This window comes from Trichomonas vaginalis, chromosome I, assembly GCF_026262505.1.
Source record: "Trichomonas vaginalis G3 chromosome I, whole genome shotgun sequence".
Classification (NCBI taxonomy): domain Eukaryota; phylum Parabasalia; order Trichomonadida; family Trichomonadidae; genus Trichomonas; species Trichomonas vaginalis.
In genome coordinates, this window is record NC_067203.1 from 22,056,202 (window position 1) to 22,078,513 (window position 22,312).

At 33.1% G+C, this 22,312-nt stretch overlaps 7 protein-coding genes and 2 pseudogenes across 9 annotated transcripts, besides 5 other annotated features; 2 read left to right on the plus strand and 7 right to left on the minus strand.

Moving 5' to 3' along the window:
• Positions 1-9,514: 9,514 nt before the first annotated feature.
• Positions 9,515-10,075, minus strand: TVAGG3_1029120 (uncharacterized protein; the record flags this gene model as incomplete). Its single annotated transcript, XM_001313202.1, has 1 exon — positions 9,515-10,075. One exon carries the CDS (start codon positions 10,073-10,075, stop codon positions 9,515-9,517), a length of 561 nt encoding a protein of 186 aa, XP_001313203.1.
• Positions 10,076-10,141: 66 nt separating this feature from the next.
• Positions 10,142-10,960, minus strand: TVAGG3_1029130 (ribonuclease H-like family; the record flags this gene model as incomplete). The annotated part of the gene is made up of 1 exon (XM_001313201.1): positions 10,142-10,960. The coding sequence occupies one exon, from the start codon at positions 10,958-10,960 to the stop codon at positions 10,142-10,144; it is 819 nt and encodes a 272-aa protein (XP_001313202.1).
• A 188-nt stretch (positions 10,961-11,148) lies between these two features.
• Positions 11,149-11,176: a terminal%2Cinverted (terminal inverted repeat of Mariner transposon ID:TVAGG3_1029140).
• Positions 11,149-12,451: a mobile genetic element.
• On the minus strand, positions 11,229-12,355 carry TVAGG3_1029150 (annotated as a pseudogene). The gene has a single exon. A coding segment is annotated over exon 1 (1,127 nt).
• Positions 12,424-12,451: a terminal%2Cinverted (terminal inverted repeat of Mariner transposon ID:TVAGG3_1029140).
• Positions 12,452-13,095: a terminal%2Cinverted (terminal inverted repeat of Maverick transposon ID:TVAGG3_1029160).
• Positions 12,452-22,312: part of a mobile genetic element that runs on past the window's edge.
• TVAGG3_1029170 (uncharacterized protein) lies at positions 13,367-13,825 on the minus strand (the record flags this gene model as incomplete). The annotated part of the gene is made up of 1 exon (XM_001313199.1): positions 13,367-13,825. One exon carries the CDS (start codon positions 13,823-13,825, stop codon positions 13,367-13,369), a length of 459 nt encoding a protein of 152 aa, XP_001313200.1.
• Positions 13,856-15,430, minus strand: TVAGG3_1029180 (uncharacterized protein; the record flags this gene model as incomplete). Its single annotated transcript, XM_051255124.1, has 1 exon — positions 13,856-15,430. The coding sequence occupies one exon, from the start codon at positions 15,428-15,430 to the stop codon at positions 13,856-13,858; it is 1,575 nt and encodes a 524-aa protein (XP_051080698.1).
• Positions 15,458-15,886, minus strand: TVAGG3_1029190 (uncharacterized protein; the record flags this gene model as incomplete). Its single annotated transcript, XM_051255125.1, has 1 exon — positions 15,458-15,886. The coding sequence occupies one exon, from the start codon at positions 15,884-15,886 to the stop codon at positions 15,458-15,460; it is 429 nt and encodes a 142-aa protein (XP_051080699.1).
• Positions 15,933-16,193, plus strand: TVAGG3_1029200 (uncharacterized protein; the record flags this gene model as incomplete). The annotated part of the gene is made up of 1 exon (XM_051255126.1): positions 15,933-16,193. The coding sequence occupies one exon, from the start codon at positions 15,933-15,935 to the stop codon at positions 16,191-16,193; it is 261 nt and encodes an 86-aa protein (XP_051080700.1).
• TVAGG3_1029210 lies at positions 16,218-17,071 on the plus strand (annotated as a pseudogene). Its single transcript has one exon. A coding segment is annotated over exon 1 (854 nt).
• On the minus strand, positions 17,156-18,466 carry TVAGG3_1029220 (organellar and viral DNA polymerase type B; the record flags this gene model as incomplete). Its single annotated transcript, XM_001313195.1, has 1 exon — positions 17,156-18,466. One exon carries the CDS (start codon positions 18,464-18,466, stop codon positions 17,156-17,158), a length of 1,311 nt encoding a protein of 436 aa, XP_001313196.1.

Here is a 22,312-nt window from a genome sequence, read left to right on the forward strand (position 1 = left end):
CATATTCTACTCTGATAATAATGCTTATAGAACCCTCTTGCTATTGTGTCAAAATTGCGAAACCGATAGCAAAAATATCTCGCAATATCAAAAATGAGACATTTGGTGAATTATGCATTATACAGATTGAAAATATGATTTTTGAAAACATATCATCATTTTATAGCTAAATCGAAAGTAATTAATATCATATTAGATTAAAATGAAAAAGGAATAGTATCGTTATGCTTTAAGTGGCAGTTTTATAATATAATCATAATTTTAGCTCAATATACAACACCTTTTCGCAATATATGGTTAGCAACCTAAATTCTGATTGTTTTGAATTCATATATCTTACGTTTTCTATAATTACATCGCTATTCATCACCATTTCTATCTTTATCATTATTGTTTGTATCTAATAATTTCTCAAAAAACATTAATACTTAATATTTGTAAATATCATACTTTATAACGTAAATAAGAACATTACCTATTATGAAAAACAATAATTAAAGAAAAATATGGTAAGCTTTTATAAATGTAATTTTTAATATCTTATATTCAGAACATATAACTAGTAAATAAAGTACTTATTTTATACATACAACGTAGGGCATAACACATCAAATGCTCAAATCTATTTTATTTTTATATAATATATCGGTTGAAAGTTACAAGCTCTCAATTTTCGTCCCTTTTGTACGTTTATTATAATTGTAGCATATTGTCATCAAGCACGCGACTAACCAGCAAAGACGTGTCCTCTAATTCCGTCCCTAGTTCAAGAATCTGGAACTATTTAAGCAAAAACATTCGATTTCAAAATCAAGCATTCTTTATTCAACGAGTAAAACATTAAAGTATGATTTGTCATACACGGAATAATGACAAGCTCTTAGAGTATGTTTAGTACAGAGTTACTGCCAACTTGAGTTCTTGAATTTGGTAAGTTAGAACAAAAGAAGCCATATGTCGCATCTAAGGACTTGTACTTATCAGAGTATTACTAAATGTTTAAGAATGTTAGTTATTCGTCCCAAACTCGTACGTTTCCACGCGAATCTTGATAATAAATATACTATTTTGGACCTTTTGCAATAAATCTCTTTTTACCACATTAGCATATCTGTGTGTATGCTACTTAACCTCTTTAGAGACCATTAAGATAATGTTTTTTGATACTTTTTCAAGACTATGCCATAAAGTAAACGAATAATTTAGAAAATGATATTAAAAAATTTAATTTTATTATGCTTTTATAAATATTGAGACTTTTTAGGACTATTTTAAAAATGTAAATAGATCAATCATTTTAATATTAGATAAGATAATCTAAAGACGTCAGATGTTTCAATAACTTCAGATCAATGACTAATATGAAATTTAAGATTTGTGTTAATTTAAGAATTAACAATGGAATCTGGTTTAGAAAGATGGAAAGCATAGAGAATCTAAAGGATAAGAGAGATTAAATACAAAATGCTGCATAAAAAGGCAGATCAGTGAGAAGAAATCATGAGGTTAAAAAGGAACATTCAAATTAGAATATAACATTGCATATTACAATATTAATATTAAAGATAATACTGCACATCATTGTGCAATTACACTATTTTAAATATTTTCATAAATAATGACTTACAAGTTAAAAAAATGTAGAATTAACTGCATGATCCAATATTGGACCGAATGTATGTTTGAATCTATAACTGAATTCATTAATGACAAAAAAGTGACTCTATAACTGAGTATCTGGCTGACAATATGCCTGAAAGTTTGAATGTGTCTAGGAATATAACTGACAGTTTGAGTGACATTTTGAATGAGGGTTTGGTTGTCAGTATAACTCAAGGTTTGAGAGAGAATATGACTCACAGTTTGACTGACAATATGACTTAGAGTTTGAGTGACAGTATGAACAACAGTTTGGGTGATAGTATGAACTACAGTATGACTGAGAATATGACTGACGGTTTGACAGACACTTTGACTTACGGTTTTAGTTAGAATAAGACTGACAGTTTGAGTGACAATATAACTGACGGTTTGACTGACAATATGACTGTTGATTTGAGTGAGTGTATGATTGAGAGTTTGGGTGACAATATGACTCATAGTTTAAGAGAGTGTATGACTGATGGTTTTAGTGAGAATAAGACTGAGAGTTTGGGTGACAATATGACTGTTGATTTGAGTGAGTGTATGACTGACAATTTGAGTGACAATATGACTTCGGTTTGACAGACACTATGAATTAGCATTTTAGTTAGAATAAGACTGACAATTTGAGTGACAATATGACTGACGGTTTGACAGACACTATGAATTAGCTTTTTAGTTAGAATATGACTGACGGTTTGACAGCCTCTATGACTGATGGTTTTAGTGAGAATAAGACTGAGAGTTTGGGTGACAATATGATTGTTGATTTGAGTGAGTGTATGACTGACAATTTGAGTGACAATATGACTTCGGTTTGACAGACACTATGAATTAGCATTTTAGTTAGAATATGACTGACGGTTTGACAGCCTCTATGACTGATGGTTTTAGTGAGAATAAGACTGAGAGTTTGGGTGACAATATGATTGTTGATTTGAGTGAGTGTATGACTGACAATTTGAGTGACAATATGACTTCGGTTTGACAGACACTATGAATTAGCATTTTAGTTAGAATATGACTGACGGTTTGACAGCCTCTATGACTGATGGTTTTAGTGAGAATAAGACTGAGAGTTTGGGTGACAATATGATTGTTGATTTGAGTGAGTGTATGACTGACAATTTGAGTGACAATATGACTTCGGTTTGACAGACACTATGAATTAGCTTTTTAGTTAGAATAAGACTGACAATTTGAGTGACAATATGACTGACAGTTTGACACACACGATGACTTATGGTTTTAGTTAGAATAAGACTGACAGTTTGAGTGACAATATAACTGACGGTTTGACTGACAATATGACTGTTGATTTGAATGAGTGTATGATTGACAATTTGGGTGACAATATGACTCATAGTTTAAGAGAGTGTATGACTGATGGTTTTAGTGAGAATAAGACTGATAGTTTGACTGACAATATGACTGACGGTTTGACACACACTATGAATTAGCTTTTTAGTTAGAATATGACTGACGGTTTGACAGCCTCTATGACTTACGGTTTTATTTAGAATATAACTGAGAGTTTGGGTGACAATATGACTCATAGTTTAAGAGAGTGTATGACTGATGGTTTTAGTGAGAATAAGACTGAGAGTTTGGGTGACAATATGACTGTTGATTTGAGTGAGTGTATGACTGACAATTTGAGTGACAATATGACTTCGGTTTGACAGACACTATGAATTAGCATTTTAGTTAGAATAAGACTGACAATTTGAGTGACAATATGACTGACGGTTTGACACACACTATGAATTAGCTTTTTAGTTAGAATATGACTGACGGTTTGACAGCCTCTATGACTTACGGTTTTATTTAGAATATAACTGAGAGTTTGGGTGACAATATGAATTACGGTTTTAGTGAGAATAAGACTGATAGTTTGGATGACAATATGACTGACGGTTTGAGTGACAATATGAATTACGGTTTTAGTGAGAATATAACTGAGAGTTTGGATGACAATATGACTGACGGTTTGACAGCCTCTATGACTTACGGTTTTATTTAGAATATGATTGAGAGTTTGGGTGACAATATGACTGTTGATTTGAGTGAGTGTATGACTGACAATTTGAGTGACAATATGACTTCGGTTTGACAGACACTATGAATTAGCATTTTAGTTAGAATAAGACTGACAGTTTGAGTGACAATATGACTGACGGTTTGACAGCCTCTATGACTTAAGGTTTTATTTAGAATATGACTGAGAGTTTGGGTGACAATATGACTGTTGATTTGAGTGAGTGTATGACTGACAATTTGAGTGACAATATGACTTCGGTTTGACAGACACTATGAATTAGCATTTTAGTTAGAATAAGACTGACAGTTTGAGTGACAATATGACTGACGGTTTGACAGCCTCTATGACTTAAGGTTTTATTTAGAATATGACTGAGAGTTTGGGTGACAATATGACTGTTGATTTGAGTGAGTGTATGACTGACAATTTGAGTGACAATATGACTTCGGTTTGACAGACACTATGAATTAGCTTTTTAGTTAGAATAAGACTGACAATTTGAGTGACAATATGACTGACAGTTTGACAGACACTATGAATTAGCATTTTAGTTAGAATAAGACTGACAGTTTGAGTGACAATATGACTGTTGATTTGAGTGAGCGTATGACTGACCGTTTTAATGACAATATGACTGACGGTTTGAGTGACAATATGAATTACGGTTTTAGTGAGAATAAGACTGATAGTTTGGATGACAATATGACTCATAGTTTAAGAGAGTGTATGACTGATGGTTTTAGTGAGAATAAGACTGAGAGTTTGGGTGACAATATGACTGTTGATTTGAGTGAGTGTATGACTGACAATTTGAATGACAATATGACTTCGGTTTGACAGACACTATGAATTAGCTTTTTAGTTAGAATAAGACTGACAATTTGAGTGACAATATGACTGACGGTTTGACACACACTATGAATTAGCTTTTTAGTTAGAATATGACTGACGGTTTGACAGCCTCTATGACTTACGGTTTTATTTAGAATATAACTGAGAGTTTGGGTGACAATATGACTCATAGTTTAAGAGAGTGTATGACTGATGATTTTAGTGAGAATAAGACTGATAGTTTGGGTGACAATATGACTCATAGTTTAAGAGAGTGTATGACTGATGGTTTTAGTGAGAATAAGACTGAGAGTTTGGGTGACAATATGACTGACGGTTTGAGTGACAATATGACTGACGGTTTGAGTGACAATATGAATTACGGTTTTAGTGAGAATAAGACTGATAGTTTGGATGACAATATGACTGACGGTTTGACAGCCTCTATGACTTACGGTTTTATTTAGAATAAGACTGAGAGTTTGGGTGACAATATGACTCATAGTTTAAGAGAGTGTATGACTGATGGTTTTAGTGAGAATAAGACTGAGAGTTTGGGTGACAATATGACTGTTGATTTGAGTGAGTGTATGACTGACAATTTGAGTGACAATATGACTTCGGTTTGACAGACACTATGAATTAGCATTTTAGTTAGAATAAGACTGACAATTTGAGTGACAATATGACTGACGGTTTGACACACACTATGAATTAGCTTTTTAGTTAGAATATGACTGACGGTTTGACAGCCTCTATGACTTACGGTTTTATTTAGAATAAGACTGAGAGTTTGGGTGACAATATGACTCATAGTTTAAGAGAGTGTATGACTGATGATTTTAGTGAGAATAAGACTGATAGTTTGGGTGACAATATGACTCATAGTTTAAGAGAGTGTATGACTGATGGTTTTAGTGAGAATAAGACTGAGAGTTTGGGTGACAATATGATTGTTGATTTGAGTGAGTGTATGACTTACAGTTTGACTGACAATATGACTGACGGCTTTAATTAGAATATTACTGGCAGTTTGAGTGACAATATGACTGACGGCTTTAATTAGAATATTACTGACAGTTTGAGTGACAATATGACTGTGGTTTGACAGACACTATGAATTAGCTTTTTAGTTAGGATAAGACTGATAGTTTGACTGACAATATGACTGTTGATTTGAGTGAGTGTATGACTGACCGTTTTAATGACAATATGACTGACGGTTTGAGTGACAATATGAATTACGGTTTTAGTGAGAATATAACTGAGAGTTTGGATGACAATATGACTGACGGTTTGACAGCCTCTATGACTTACGGTTTTATTTAGAATATGATTGAGAGTTTGGGTGACAATATGACTGTTGATTTGAGTGAGTGTATGACTGACAATTTGAGTGACAATATGACTGACGGTTTGACAGCCTCTATGACTTAAGGTTTTATTTAGAATATGACTGAGAGTTTGGGTGACAATATGACTGTTGATTTGAGTGAGTGTATGACTGACAATTTGAATGACAATATGACTTCGGTTTGACAGACACTATGAATTAGCATTTTAGTTAGAATAAGACTGACAATTTGAGTGACAATATGACTGACGGTTTGACACACACTATGAATTAGCTTTTTAGTTAGAATATGACTGACGGTTTGACAGACACTATGACTTACGGTTTTATTTAGAATATAACTGAGAGTTTGGGTGACAATATGACTCATAGTTTAAGAGAGTGTATGACTGATGGTTTTAGTGAGAATAAGACTGAGAGTTTGGGTGACAATATGACTGTTGATTTGAGTGAGTGAATGACTTACAGTTTGACTGACAATATGACTGACGGTTTGAGTGACAATATGACTGACGATTTGACTGACAATATGACTGACGGTTTTAGTGAGAATAAGACTGATAGTTTGGGTGACAATATGATTGTTGATTTGAGTGAGTGTATGACTTACAGTTTGACTGACAATATGACTGACGGCTTTAATTAGAATATTACTGACAGTTTGAGTGACAATATGACTGTGGTTTGACAGACACTATGAATTAGCTTTTTAGTTAGGATAAGACTGACAGTTTGACTGACAATATGACTGACGGTTTGACCGACAATATGACTGTGGTTTGACAGACACTATGAATTAGCTTTTTAGTTAGGATAAGACTGACAGTTTGACTGACAATATGACTGACGGTTTGACCGACAATATGACTGACGGTTTGACAGCCTCTATGACTTACGGTTTTATTTAGAATATGACTGAGAGTTTGGGTGACAATATGACTCATAGTTTAAGAGAGTGTATGACTGATGGTTTTAGTGAGAATAAGACTGATAGTTTGACTGACAACATGACTGACGTTTTGACTGACAATATGAGTGACGGCTTTAGTTAGAATATGACTTAGAGTTTAGCTGACAATTGGCTGACAGTTTGAGTGACAATATGACTGAGAGTTTGACTGACAATATGACTGACGGTTTGAGTGAGTGTATGAATGAGAATATAACTGACGTTTTGACTAACAATATGACTGACGGTTTGACATCGAAATTCATTCATATATATGTATTGATCAATGCAATCACCCTATTTAATATTATTATTTATCAATTAATTTTTCATTACTACATGCTCTCAATTATTATGACATTAATATTTATCAATAAATATTTCATTACTATATGCTCCCACCAAATTTGACATTATTGTTCTTTGACAAATTTTTCTTTATTAAAGACACTCTCACAAACTCATATCAATATATTTTAATTATCACCTATTCCAATCCATTTTCATATTCATATTCTTATTGAGTTAGAATAAATTGAGGATGACTGAGAATCAAATTAGAATTAGTGAGATTCAATTGAAGAATACTGGGAGTTAATTAAGGTTGTTTAAGAATAAATTGTGAATAAGTGACAATCAATTGAGGATGAGTGAGAATCATTTGATTATTAGTGAGATTCAACTGAACATCAGTGAGAATCAATTGAATAATACTAAGAAGAAATTGAGGAAGAGTGAGAATCACTTGATTCTTAGCGAGAATCAATTAAGGATGAGTAAGAATCAATTAATAAGTAGTGAGAATCAATTTAGGGTGACTGAGAATCAATTGATTCTTAGTGAGAATCTATTGATAATTAATGCGAATCAATTGATTATTTGTGAGAATCAATTGAAGATGAGTAAGAGTCAATTGAGGATGAATATGTGTCTATTCTGATATGACTTAGTATCTACTGAGGCTAGATGCTAACATCTTACTTTTATGATCATAATTTTTCAACTCCATTAATATTTATAACAATATTTTGATTACTATTTAAATAATTTTATCAAATGATAATTATTAACATATATTAAGAGTATGTTTAATTTTCAACATACTCTTAAAAATCCGAAATTTTAAAAAAGTGACAATTTTTTTAATGCTAAACCATCTTCATCTACCATTAAATGTTTCGGATGATTTGATTTTAATTCAGTTGGGTTCTATTAGATGTAATAGTGTAAATTCTGATTCAACAATTTATCCAGATATTATATTATTCTTCCAATAAACCCTATCAAAAAGAATGGTATACAAATAAAATAACTTATCAAGATGGTAAACCTAAATTCACTGTTTTGGATTCATTATCAAATGCATATGTCGGAGATTCACCATCATATCCTTGGGGACAAATCGTTTCAAAAATCAAAGAATTAAACAGAAATATTAAGAATGTATATAATTTTGGACATAAATTATTTGGATTTGAAAATAAATCTATCATTTGTTATTTGGAGGAACTCAAAGAGCGTTTTATCTCGAATAGCGATGAAGTAAAGTATCTTCAAACATATGAAACAACACCTAAATTTCAGAAATCCGCTGAAGCTTTTACAGAAATGGTAAATATGATTATAAGTGAAAAATATTTGCAAACAGATCTCAGTCAAATTAAAATCAAAATCCATCGTCTAGGGGAACAATATATTCTTAAATTTTTAGAAGCATTTATAATTGCCCGCCCCAAATTTTATGCACAGGTTATAGGTTTCTTACAAAATTTTTCATTTGACCAGGAATTATACTCAAAAGCAGGAATTTCTAAACCATTAATACAAGCAATAATTAATGGCGATAAAAGATATTCGAATATTTTTGCTTTTTCAGGAAAATCGTGTGATTTAACAATCGAAGATTTTATTAATGTTTTAATTTCAGATCAAACAAATCAAAATGGTGAAGAATATTATCAAATACGTATCAGATCTATATTGGATAATAGTAAATATTCTTTCTATGAACTAGCAGTTAAATTTGAATCAATTAATATTTTAAATTCGTGTAATATAGATAATGTTACACCAATCATGAAAGCATTGATAATGTCAAGCCCAAACGAAACAATTTTCAAAATGAATGATAAATTCAATTTGCAGACTTATCAATTTACAAACCAAATCAAGTATGTTTTATCTTTTGCATACAATATCTCAGAGTTTTTTTCTACATTTAGAAATCCATTACTCTCTTTGATTGTTTCAACAAATAATATTATATCAGTAATGAATTTGAATGAAAGCAAAGTTATTCGTTTAAAGATTCATTTAATCTTCCATGAGGCCCTGATTCAAAATAATGATTTTATGTACAAGAACTTTAATGTTTTGAATCAAATAAAAAACAATGACCTTCTGGAAACTTTAGCAAAAGCTTGTTTGAAAGCTGACAAAAAAATTCAAGCAGATTTTGAACAAATCATGGGTATTAAATTTACAGCGATCAAACAATTTCATGAATCCATAGAAAAAATTCCAGTTGATCGGTCTCCAATTACAATAGATGGTTGCCATATTTGTTTTGAATGCTCTAAAAATACTGATATTGAAAAACTCAAATCAATGCAATTAATTCTAATAAGCCCTGGTATTCATATCATTGTGTTAACTTATGAACAAACATTGAAGTTTTTGGAACAAATGCCAGCATTTATTCATTTGGGCCTTTCCAATATAAGTTCTGATCGATCTGTAAACTTATTTGAACAGAATCTGAGCCGGTGTTGAGAATTGCAGGCTCTGGCATAACTTCTGTTTCTGCAATAAACTGTCTCTCTGCTTCATAATTGACATCAACATTATTTGGGAGGTCAGTATCATCTTCAAAACGATCGCTTTGATAGCGTACAAATTGGGCTGCTTGGTCGGCCAAACCGTCATTTCTGGCAGATTGTACGGCCAAACTCTCGTTACTGGACAATTGTCCGGCCAAACTCGTATTACTGGACGATTGTCCGGCCAAATTATTATCGTTGACCGCGAGTGAGTAAACATTAATTTTGGCAAAGCTGCTCTGATTGTAATGAGGAACACCAGTAGTTTTGGAAATTACATCTGTAAATTTTCTTTTGAGTTCTGCTGATGTTAAATTCTTGATTTTTTGATGATTAAGGATTGCATTAGCTTTTTTCAAACAATCTTGCTCACAATGCATAAGATTGTATTTTGTCTTGATTAATTCGAGTGCTTCACACTTTTGACTGTTCTTCATTCTGTGAAACTCACGTCCAATATATGTGAATACAAAAAGCGCATATTGAATGTAACCATGTTTTGTTTAATACATCCTCTGATCCATCTGAGTTTTGAGGATATCATAGAACGGCTGCAAATCTTGATGCATTACTTCCTGTGTCGATATTAAGGCGGAAAGTGTATATGGGAATACTTGAGCGATCGTAATATTATCGCTTTCGAGTTTCTGTGAAAGAAGCTTGAAGGCTGTTAAGAAGGATACGAGAGAAGGAGCGTAAACAAAAAGCACTTTCACGATTCCTTCAATGTGTTCGTGAATTTCTGGAACTTCACGAACATCTGCAGAAACAAGGAAATCGACGATTGATTCGACATGGAAGACTATCCAAGATGCAATGTCATACAAATTTGTCCAACGAGTTAAACAAACTGTTGGGCATCCACCTCCAAGTCGTGATGCAACAGGCTTGCTCGAGAAGATTTTTGAAAACAATTCGACATTTTGGCAAAATTTGTCGAATTTTGGACAGAGTTTTCTTGCATCATTAAGACAAAGGTGAAATGTATGACATCCACATGGAATGGCAAGATGTTCTGGTGCATTTTCAAGGACTGATGCAAGTGCAGACCATTGGACTCTGAGATTGTCTGCTACGAAACCAGCAACATCAATCTGGTAAAATCTTATGAGAAAATCTGTGATGTGTGAAAGCGCATGTTCATACGCCACTTTAGTACCTGTAAAATTCGGGAATGTCTCTAATGGCATTGGCTTGAGCTGAGATGTTGCGCACATGATTGAACTCGTAAGATATGATCTTTTACCGAGTTTTCCGGCATCGATCGCAACACCCACTGATTCTTCCTTTTTAAACTCCTTTAGCCAAAGATCTTTGTGCATTTTGGCCACACAAATAAAACGTTCTTGGGAGGTGACTGTCCAAAACCGCGCTCATATTACTAGTTCCTATATGTTTACGTCCAAGGTGCATTGCCATAATTAGAACATTACGGAACAATTGATCATCCACCAAATCCATTGGTAAACTCCTTGAGGCAAAGGGGTACATAATTGCCAGTTCCATTGTATAGGGTGTCCAAAGGTGTGTTTAGCACAAACCTGAATACTGCGAATAGAAATAAACAAGTTACATATATATAAAGTTTATTTAAATATAATCACCATTGGATTCAATCACGCGTTCGCAGCGATCGATCCAGGCTTCAAAGACACGCTTTAAATCATCATGAGAAAATTGCTCAGATTGCTCTCTTACAAAATTTTCAAGATCATCTGGACTCGCGAATTCGCGTCCTTCAGCTCTCTTTTTTAGCGTGCCGAATAAATAAAAGTCAGAGGGTGCAATATCAGGTGAATAAATTGGGTTTGGAACAACTTTGACATTGTTTTCCACCAAGTAATTCATTACCTTATGACTTTTGTGAACTCTTGAATTATCAAAATGAATTGCAAACTTTTGTTTTTGTTGTTTGGATTTCTCAAACTCATCAGAATTGATAATTTGAGTAAGAACATTGTCAATTAGATACTGAGCATTCATCGTATTAGGTTTTTGAAGAATATCAATTGCGATGATGCCATTCACGCCCCAAAAAACCGACAACATCATCATTGGTGTGTCAATTTTTTTCTTCGGGAATGTTTGCGGATCTTCATCTTTCGGGATCCACATGATTTTGGCTTCTGTTGCATATTGAAACCAAGACTCATCCCCTGTTACTAAAAAGCGAAACTTCTTGGATTGATACGCACGCAATATAGAGAGGAGCTCTTTCGAAGATTGGACTCTAGATTTTTTTGAACTGAATTAAGGTTGTGCGGAACCCAACGTGTATACGCTAGTTTGTAGTTCAAATAATTGTGCAGATAATAACTGACTGTTGTACGTGGTATCTTTGTCATCTCCTCTATCCTTCTGAGTGATGCTCTTGGGTCTTCATCTAGCGCTTGAAGAATTGCTTTGATTTTTCTTTGATCCGGCGATTTTTTGTCAATTTTTATGATGGGCGCCTTTTTGTTCATGAAGTGATACATCCTAACATGATACGTTACAGTGGAATAGCTAGGAGCATCCATACCGAAGCATTTTACCAATGTCTCGTAGATTTTTTTACAGTCTTTGCATTTTTTTGCAAGAGCGAGGATGTTTTCTTTCTGATTCATTAAAAAAATGAAAAAAATCCCGCCAAAATTTCCCGCGAAACCGCCTCTTGTCTCAAAATTCATTTTATATCCCGGCATGGCGCCAAAATACAACATACTCATCATATACATATATTCATATTTTTTATTATATATTTATAATCAGCATATATCTCCTTTAATAGTCTCATATAGAGCGCTGTGCTAAACGCACCTTTGGACACCCTAAGTTAGTATACAAGTCTTGGGTATGGTGGCACTGCGTTCCACCTTACCCAGTACTTGTGAATTTGACACTTTACAAAACCGTTAACGTATATTTTACAACATGAACGCAAAAACTAACTTAACCTTAAATATTTACAAAACCGCCAACAATTTCACCTCATTATCGTTCTCACTAACAACTTCACTAATGTTCTCATAAATTTTCCTCAATATCTTCATCATCAGTGTTAACCCTATTGTAGTCATACTTGAAGCCATAAACTTTCTCTAACTTCTTAACGTACAATTTACATAACTTACCTTCGTCATCGTATGGTTTAATGATATAACTATTTCTATCTTTATAAACAGTCAATGAAAAGTCAACTGGTCTCGGATGTATTTGAAAGAACATGTTATGCTCAGGAAGGAAAAATAAATGTTTAAATATATGTTTGTTATATGTTTTGATTTGTATGAGTTGCTTTTGTTCTGTCATTACATCCAAATAATTTTAAAAAATAAAATAAAAAATAAATGATATCACCACCCTCACACGTATGAAAACATAGCACAAAAATAAATTTAGGTGAAATGGTGAGATCTCACCTCTTTTTTCACCTGTTTTTTCACCCTGTTGAATTCATTGCTTTATAACTCTCTTCCTTTCTCCAACTCTTCTAACTTCTTCTTAAGTTCAGCAATGTTGTCCTCATGAAGTTTAATCTTTCTCAAAATTCCTTCTTTATCTAATGGTTGCTTTATCTTTCTAAACTGAACTCTACCATCCTTCATAGTATGAATGTAAAAACCTTCTGGAATAATTCCTGATTTAATGTATTCTACCAAAAACTTTTGTTTCATTGCTTCAGTGACTTTAGTCGTCATTTCAATCAAATAAAAATTTTAATATTAAATAAAAATAACGTTATTTTTTCAGTAAAGAAACGCAGGAGTTTTACGATTTATTTGTGGTGTAGGTTCTGGTTTAAATGTTGGAGTCGGTTTTGGAGTTGACTTTTGAACAGGAGTTTGTAATTCCATAGGTTCAGGAGTCATTGAAGGTGTTGTTTGTGAAGGCGTTGGTTTTGGCGATGGTGTCGGAGTTTGTTTAACTTCAGCTACTTCAGTATTATTTACAACATTTGCTTTATTTCTTTTCAACATCATTACTGCTCCTGCTGTAGCTAGCAAACCTAGTGGGAGACCATATTTTATATAAGGACTTGACCAAATGCTATTTTTGACAGGAGCTGGTGGAACACCTAACCTTGGTGAGACTGCTCTTTGCCATTGTGCAGCTCGTAAGAAATATTCAATAGGTGCTCCATAATCGTTTGGTAAAGTTTGTTTCATAGATGGTGAAGGTTCACGAGAGCTTGATGAAGAACTCATTTATAAGCTTTAAAAATAAACGTTCATCCTTTATTCCTCACTGTCGTCAGTTGCTAAGTTATAGTCGTCAAGTCTTATTATTGGGATTCCATTAGCACGCACCTGAATGGCAAAGCAACAATCCCTCATAAATCCAATAAGTGGCTTTGGTACGTTTTCAGTTGCTAGTTCAATAGGTCCTTTAACAGACAATTTGTATGTTATTGGAGCAGTAGATGTTTGACCTTGCTGGAAGCAAAAGTCCACTTCTGTTGGAAAACCACATAAGAAATGTGTGTTGTCATAGCTATCCCATTTATGTTCCACACTACCATCATCCACCAATGACCTCATAACATCTTCATTAAATCCAATCATATCATTGTTTGTATTGCAAGCGTTCGCAACCATTTCATAAAATACAGGTCCATATGATTTTTCAGGTTCTGCAGGCATATTTCCATAAGCTCCCATGGAAAGCTGAAGATATTTAAACTTAGGGTTCTCAAAATTAACATAATAGTTGTCTTTCTTTCTAAATAGTGCCCAAATACTTTTAACATTAATAGGCGTATAAGCTGCTGTAAATGTTGCACTTGAACTATCTGTATTCTTTGAGAATGAACCGTCCATAGGAATCCAATCCATAACTTTAACAGGAAAACATAAAGCCTCGTTTGTATAATGTTCTACAAGTTCTGTATAAATGTTAGGGTCTAAAGAGAATGACTTTGGATGAATGAAACATTCATTAAAATCCATCTTTGTTCGAAATAGTTGCTGGGTTACAGTTGTAATAGTAACTGTTCCACTAGCTTCTATTGCCTTCGTTATCATAGTGAATGGTTCATTCCATGGAACAAATTTATTTGTCGGTGGATTTGAATCTGAAGCAAATGCAACTTTAAGAGTTGGATTGAAAGCAATGATATCATTTACAGATATAGATGTGCATTGTAATGCGTCGCTACTGAACTTTACTTTAAGCTGAATGTTACCAGCAAATGCAGGAATAAATCTTATAGCTTCTAATGGTAAAAACTTTCTAACAGGAATTCTTAAACGAAGCTTAAAATCAAATGATTTTCCTGCTGTAATTGGACCACTAACAATTTGTCCTGTTCTGCATGTTCCCGAACGACTCCATACATCTTCATGTCGAGTCTTTGAGAAAACATCTACTTTCTTTATTTGTTCGGTAGTTTGTGAGTTTGAAGTTATATATGCTTCTTCTCGTGCGTTGTCTTGAGAATATACGATACGACCATTTGCAAGGATTTGATATCCAGCAACTGCATAGAAAGCGTCATCGAAACCAATCCAAAATCCTGGTGAGTTTGTTTTATTGGAACCTGAACCAATTTCTTTATCTGCAATAAATTGACCTTCCATTTTATACGTAATGAATGTATTGTAAAGGTCCAACATATTTTCACCAGGAGGTGAGAGATTGAATGTTACCCATGTGTTATCTTTAGCAGTTCCAGGTTGTGATGGAATCTTTGCGTCAGAATATTTTCTATTAGTGTCACCAATTTGAACTGCATTGTCTATGATATCGAAATATGAGCGAATCTGATGAATATGCTCTGCTGGAGTAAATTCGTTTAACTGTTCGTTCTGCATGTATTTACTTCGGATAAAAATATCTATTTACTTCATTATTCTCACTCTTCTTCTTGGCATTCGTGGTGGAAGTTGTTTCTTGACATTTTCAATGAACTGTACATTCTCTTTTGTCTCAACTTCTTTCACTGGTGGGTCAGGGTTCTTTGACTCGGTTTGCTTTTCAATGAAATTCACGAACTTTGCAATAAGCTCTTGGTTCGTTATTGAAAGAACATCTGGCTTCTTTTCTTCTTGTTTTATTGACTTTTCAGTTTGAATAGAAGGTTTTATATGGGCTTCACCCTCGGTGCCATGCACCTTAATGTTGTCGCTCTCTGCATTCGCTAATGGAACCTTTCTTTTTCTTACGTATATTTTACCATCTTTACTCTGACTTACATAATAGAAAGGATGTTGTATTCCTCTTGCGTCATTTAATATAATAGACTCTCGCTCTGATTTTGACAAGCTCATTTTACATCGGTTAAAGTTTTAATTTTGTTTTTTTATCTGCAGTCAAATGACTCAGACAAGTCATATGGACAAGACTCAAGGGGTCATAGATGTTGAAGCATTGAAGAAAGAAATTCGCGAGCAAATTTTATCCGAACTGAAGGAACAAAAACAAGAACAAAAGCCAGAGAGACCAAAGAGAAAACTTAGTGAAAAACAACTAGCTGCATTAGCTGCTGGAAGACAGAAGAACCCACGTTTGCTGGCGAAGAAAGCTAGAGAAGAAGCTGAAGCAAAAGCTAAAGAAGCTGAAGTGAAGAAAGAGTAAATGGTTTATTTTTATCCGAACTAAATGTATAGACAAATACCTTTATCTGTTGCGTTCAGTAGTGAAAACCCTGACGTCAAAATAAAGGGGAACAGAGTAACGTTTAAGTTTCCAACAGACTGGATTGTGAACATAAATGAAGAGAAGTACATTGGCATAACATCTATGTATATAACGCATGCTTTCAGAAAGGTTGACTTTATACTTCAAGTCGAGATAGAAAATGACGAACAGTCTTTAAGCGCCCAAAACATTCACATATACAAATACTTTAAAGACGATACAACATTGTTGCAATGTATGATTTCATTTAATGAAATGTTCGAGAAAAAGTTTAACATTGAAGTACAAACTTTACAGCCTTTACGTGAGTTTCTTGCACAACTGAAAGAAGAAGGTAGTCAGCCACAACTTATAGACTTTCATTATGAATTTAATGAAAATGAAGATGGAACACATGACTGTCAGTTTGTTGTATTCTCACCATTCAATGAAGTCGCTAAAGAGAAAGAAAATCCATTACGTATAAGATTTCAAATCTCTGAACCAAGTGATGATTTCAAGAATGTTTTCAATTATGATGCAATGCTTCCGAGGAAAAATGAATTTTCAAAGATTGTAACACCTGGCATTTGGGATAGAAAGCAACTATTCTTTTCTCTAATATAGCCAAAGGCGTTGAAAATGAGTTCATTGGTCATACAAGAACTTCACCACTTCCTAACCCTAAATACTATAAATTAACTGGCTTCAATCGTGAGTTTTGGATAGACATGTTCTCCACTCATGACCATAACTGCCCAGTGTTCTTACCTCCAGACCATAAGGACTGTCTCTACATTGAAGCACAACTCTTAAACTCTACCATCGCAGTATTGTAAATGACCACATGGGCTTCGCCCTTGCCGCTAGCGGCTTATTTTTATCATGAATGGTCTCACTGCTGACAAAAATAAATGACCTCAGAACTTCAACTTACGAATAAAGCTTGTTTTAGTCGTTATTGAGAAGTTAAACTTTTCAGCAAAGCAAGGACTAGAAGACTTACATAAGTCAAATCCAATCTCTTGACCGTCATAAAGTGCTTTATATAACTGCATAACACTGAACTCAGAGTCTTTGTCAAATTTTCCTTGCGGAACCATTAAACCTTTATCTTCATCATAGAAACACTGAACAGAGTCAGGAAACATTTCATTAGCGGTTAAAGCAATAACATCTTGCTTCACGCCTTTCATTCTGCAGTGAAATGCAACTTCATTTAAATCGTTAGTGAGTAAGTCTATGTAGGTCTTCTTTCCACAAAATATTGACTTGTATGCTAAACTTTGTTTTCCAGGTGTTATTTCTGCGAAGTCACTATGAAACTGACCAAGGTTTTTACCAATAAGTTCTCTACCGTATCTCTTCTTAAATTCATGAGCTAAACGTGGTATGTCTTCATTGTAAATGTGCATCGAATCTGTATCCTGATAAAATGCTTTTAATCCTAAGTCTTCAATCGTGCAAAACACTTCATTCATAATACGTTTTGACATTGATAGAATATTTACACCAAGTGGACAGAAGTTAAAGTGTCTGCAAATGCTTTTCGTTAGCTTGAAAATAGTTTTATCTGAACCATCCAAACCTTCGAACTTCACTATATGGTTGTAGTTTCTGATGGCATATCTTATAGCATCTTTGTCATCTACTATGGTTATTTTTGACTCAATAGGAGATAAAATGGTTTTGCCATAAATGCTGTTCAGAATGAGTTTTATAATTTCTTGTAATGGGTTTTCTTCTTTCTTATACTTTAACCTTAACTCAAACAACTTCTTTACTTCATCTCTTATTCTAATATCTCTGTTTCCATCGTAATAGTATCCTTGCAACACTTCACATTTGACACCTTGATATTTTATGAGGTCTTGTAATGTTATATGGTCAACATACATTAAACAGCAAGTGTTTGAACTTCTGGGAACGTTAAGTTCTGGATTTAGTTCAGGGTCACAAACTATTAAAGGAAAGTGTCTATGTATTCCAATCTCTGTTATCTTAATGAGAACAAAGAAGCCAGACATAAACTTTTCACCAATGGGTTCCTTTTGGTCGTCATCGAATAAATGCTTTAACAAATACTCTGTGCTTAGCATCTCATCCTTCATAACCTTTGGAATTCCTTCTAAAGTATAAAGTCTTGCTATAGCTGATGGATATAATGAAACAGCGTCGAAGTCAGCAATGAGTTTCTTTTCGCTCTTTTGTTTCATGTTATCTGACAACATACATCTTCCACCTTGAATGCATCTCGAAATAAATTCTCTTGGTTTATTTGAGAGGTCATAAAGATTTCCATTCGGGAAGTACACTCTGTTCTCAAATAATTTGTTAGCAATTGAACAAATACTAACGTAGTCATAAACGTTTAAATCAAACTCTTTCAATAAGTCATTGCGGAACTTTACAAAACCTTCTCTTAAAATTCTTACATCTTGTTTGCAGTAAAACGTGCTATATTTTTCTAAGTCGAAGTGGTTCTCATCTATTCTAGAGTGTGGTAGAATTTACGAAAAAGTGACACTTAACCTTAAATTTCCAAACACTATTTTTTGATTGTATTTTGTTATTTATATATTTATATATGTATATATTTATATATGTATATATTTATATATATTATTATATATATGTATATATTATATATGTATATATTTATATATGTATATATTTATATATGTATATATTTATATATGTATATATTTATATATGTATATATTTATATATGTATATATTTATATATGTATATATTTATATATGTATATATTTATATATGTATATATTTATATATGTATATATTTATATATGTATATATTTATATATGTATATATTTATATATGTATATATTTATATATGTATATATTTATATATGTATATATTTATATATGTATATATTTATATATGTATATATTTATATATGTATATATTTATTAGAAACTGCTTCATGCTGCATTGAGTATTGTTGAATAATTTGAAGTAGTGGTTTTTGAAATCAGCACCCCTATGAGAGCGCTGGCGACCGAAACACCACTAGTAAGATTGTGTATTAGAAACTGCTTCATGCTGTGTTGAGTAAGCTTCGATATCTTTATCAGACCACCTTTAAATTAACCACTCACATTCTCACTGTGGTCCATCTAAAATTTGTAAGCTTTATGACATAAAATTATATTATATGCAGGATCCCACCTATTACTTAATCTTTTTGGAATAAATGTTTTATAATATTTATCGATTGATTGTAATTTTTTGTATAAAAAAAGTTTTTTATTTATATTAAAAATATATTCGGTTAATGATATTATCTTATAATTTGTAAATAAATCTAGTAATAAAATAACTTTAATAGTTGGTGTCACTTTTTCGAAAATTCTGGTTTTTTCCCTTCTCTTAAAATTCTTACATCTTGTTTGCAGTAAAACGTGCTATATTTTTCTAAGTCGAAGTGGTTCTCATCTATTCTACAACCTTTGATGGAATCTATGTTCTTCATAAATGTATCTGCATCCTTGACAAACTTACATGCTTCAGAAATGACACCAGTTCTGTTGTCATTTGCTAACAAAGTACTGCTGTAGTAGTTGTATGGAAATACTTCTTTCGGTCCTGTTTGTAAGTTAAACATAGCAGGAAATAGTTTAAGCTTCTTATTTATAACACTGTAAGAGTCTTTTATAATAATTGCCCGTCCTTTATATAAACCAGTTATTTGCATTGTTCGTGAACCTTTAATGATGGGAGTTCCTTTCACTTCTGTCATGTGTCTTAAGATGAAGTTTATGTCATAGCTGAGGTTATGGAAATATATTAAACTCTTGTCAGGAAGTCGTTCCAAAAATTCTGTTGCACAGTTCTGACCCCAAATGCTTTCACTCACTGAACCATCTTCACTGTCGTAACATATGTTAAAAGCTTTATGAAAGCCATCGGTACTACACTCAAAGTCAGCAAAGAAAACGTGCTCAGGAATGAACTTGCACTTATTTTTATTTACTTCTTTTGACTCGGCTTTCTTCTTCAGTTGTACACAATACTTTGGAGCATATGTCAAATCTTTAAATGGTGCAAGGTTCTGTTTATATATAAGTCAGTCGTAATATGTGAAAAGTTCTCCTATAAGAAATAGGTTCGAAATATTTGCACTCCACAATGTTTTCATAACATCCCATAACGGTGTTGTTCTATCATAACGAACTACATATTTGTTCTCTCTCATTGTATATATTTTCATCTGTTTTTCAATGTTCATTCCACCACACTCCTTCAAGATTTCTTTGTAATTTCTGACGAAGTATGTTGTCATTGGAAGTCTTTCGTTAGCATGTAGTGGTCTTCAACAAGAAGTAGGTCAATTAGTTCGAAACAGTTTCACATTCTTTTGGTATGTATCCTCTTTTTATTTCATTATAATCTTGAGTCATTGAAGTAACCAATGGTAACATTAAATGCTATACCTGTTGCGTCAGAAATTTCTTGTACTTTACTTTGAGGAAAGTCTCTAACACGAATGACTTCTCTCATGTGGTCAAATAGTTTCTTCATTTCTCCAGCCTGAATGCAAGCATAAACGAAACAATGTCTTCTGTCATAAGTGTTGCAGTTCTTTTGTTCAGTTCATTGAAGATTTGGTAGCGTTCAAGATTTATAGGTAACGTGCAAAGATACTTCCAGAACTGACCGCTTCTCTTCTTATAAAACTTTTCTTTCACCATTATCTTTCCAAAGCTTTCTATAAGTGCTGGTTTCCTGTTTGCTTAAGAGCTTCCAAAATGGCTTTCTGGTCATTTGTCAGTGTGCTTTCATCTCTATATGGTCTCTTTTTTGGTTTGCCTTTCTTTACATCTGACATCGTTTAAGCCTTCATATTCTGTTAAATCATACATCTTTATTTCAGTAAGATTCTTTATGTTTGTCAAGAAGAAGTCATAGTGCATTTCAACAATACCTTGCGGCATTTGCTTCTATCTCTGAATAAAGTTCTCCTTCAAGAGCTTGATGTAGTAATGTTCCAATATTATTGAAGGTTTTAACGTAGAACATTCATACTTCTCCCAGTTTTATAACATACCATGCCATCTTTGTTGGAGAGTTTATTTTAATCTTCTCTAAGAGTCTCATGAAAACCTTACCGAAATGTTTGTGTAAGTAGTCTCTGTTGGTTCATTCTAAAGATTCGATGTTAAAGTCAATGAGTCTATTGCCTGTCTTACACATTCCTCTTCCTATTCTCTTATCTTTTCTTTAACACATCTCTCACCTTCTTTTGGTTTGTCGTCAATGGAACGAATGAATCGTTAGCTTTGCGAACTTGTTCTATAGCACTTTTAAACATCTCTCTTCTCTGTTGTTTCAGTGTTGTCGTCTCTTCTTCTTGTTTTCAACAACGTTTGCATTTGTTATGTCAAACATCTCACGCCCTTACTTCATGAGAAAGAGCATTTACGAGTATGACCAACGTTTGCATTTGTTATGTCAAACATCTCACGCTTACATTCAATGAGTATTGAACGTCTATGATAAGTAATAGCAACGTCATTTAAAGGAAATGCCTCTTGCATTTATGAACTCAATGAATTCTATCATAAGTTATTTTCACCATTGTAGTCATTGAGAATGTCAGCGAGTGCTTTTTGTTTTGTCGCGTAATGTTTTGCACTCTACTTCTATGTTAGCTTCTGTTAGAAGTTGTTTTATTTTCCGAGTGTTCTAACTTAGACAACTTCCGATACATATCTTTAGTAGGAAATAAAATATTTTTTGAAAAAATTAGATTAGATTTTTTAAAGTTTATTTTTCAAAAATAATTAATATTTTTTATTTTATGAAACACATGCAAGATTGCAAAGTTCTTTTCAATACAATGCTCTCTGCTACTGTCATCAAGAAATGAGTTCAATGGTGCTTCAAACGTTAATGTTATCTTTAACAAGGAAGTTTGTGAAAGAATCTAAGTTTGTCAGTAATGTCAGACCATTAGCTATCGTCATGACCGCAACGTTATACTTCACAAGAGTTAGCAGTAGTTTTGAAAACAAAAGGGTTTCTTTCGTGAATGTCAAAGATACTCATTATAC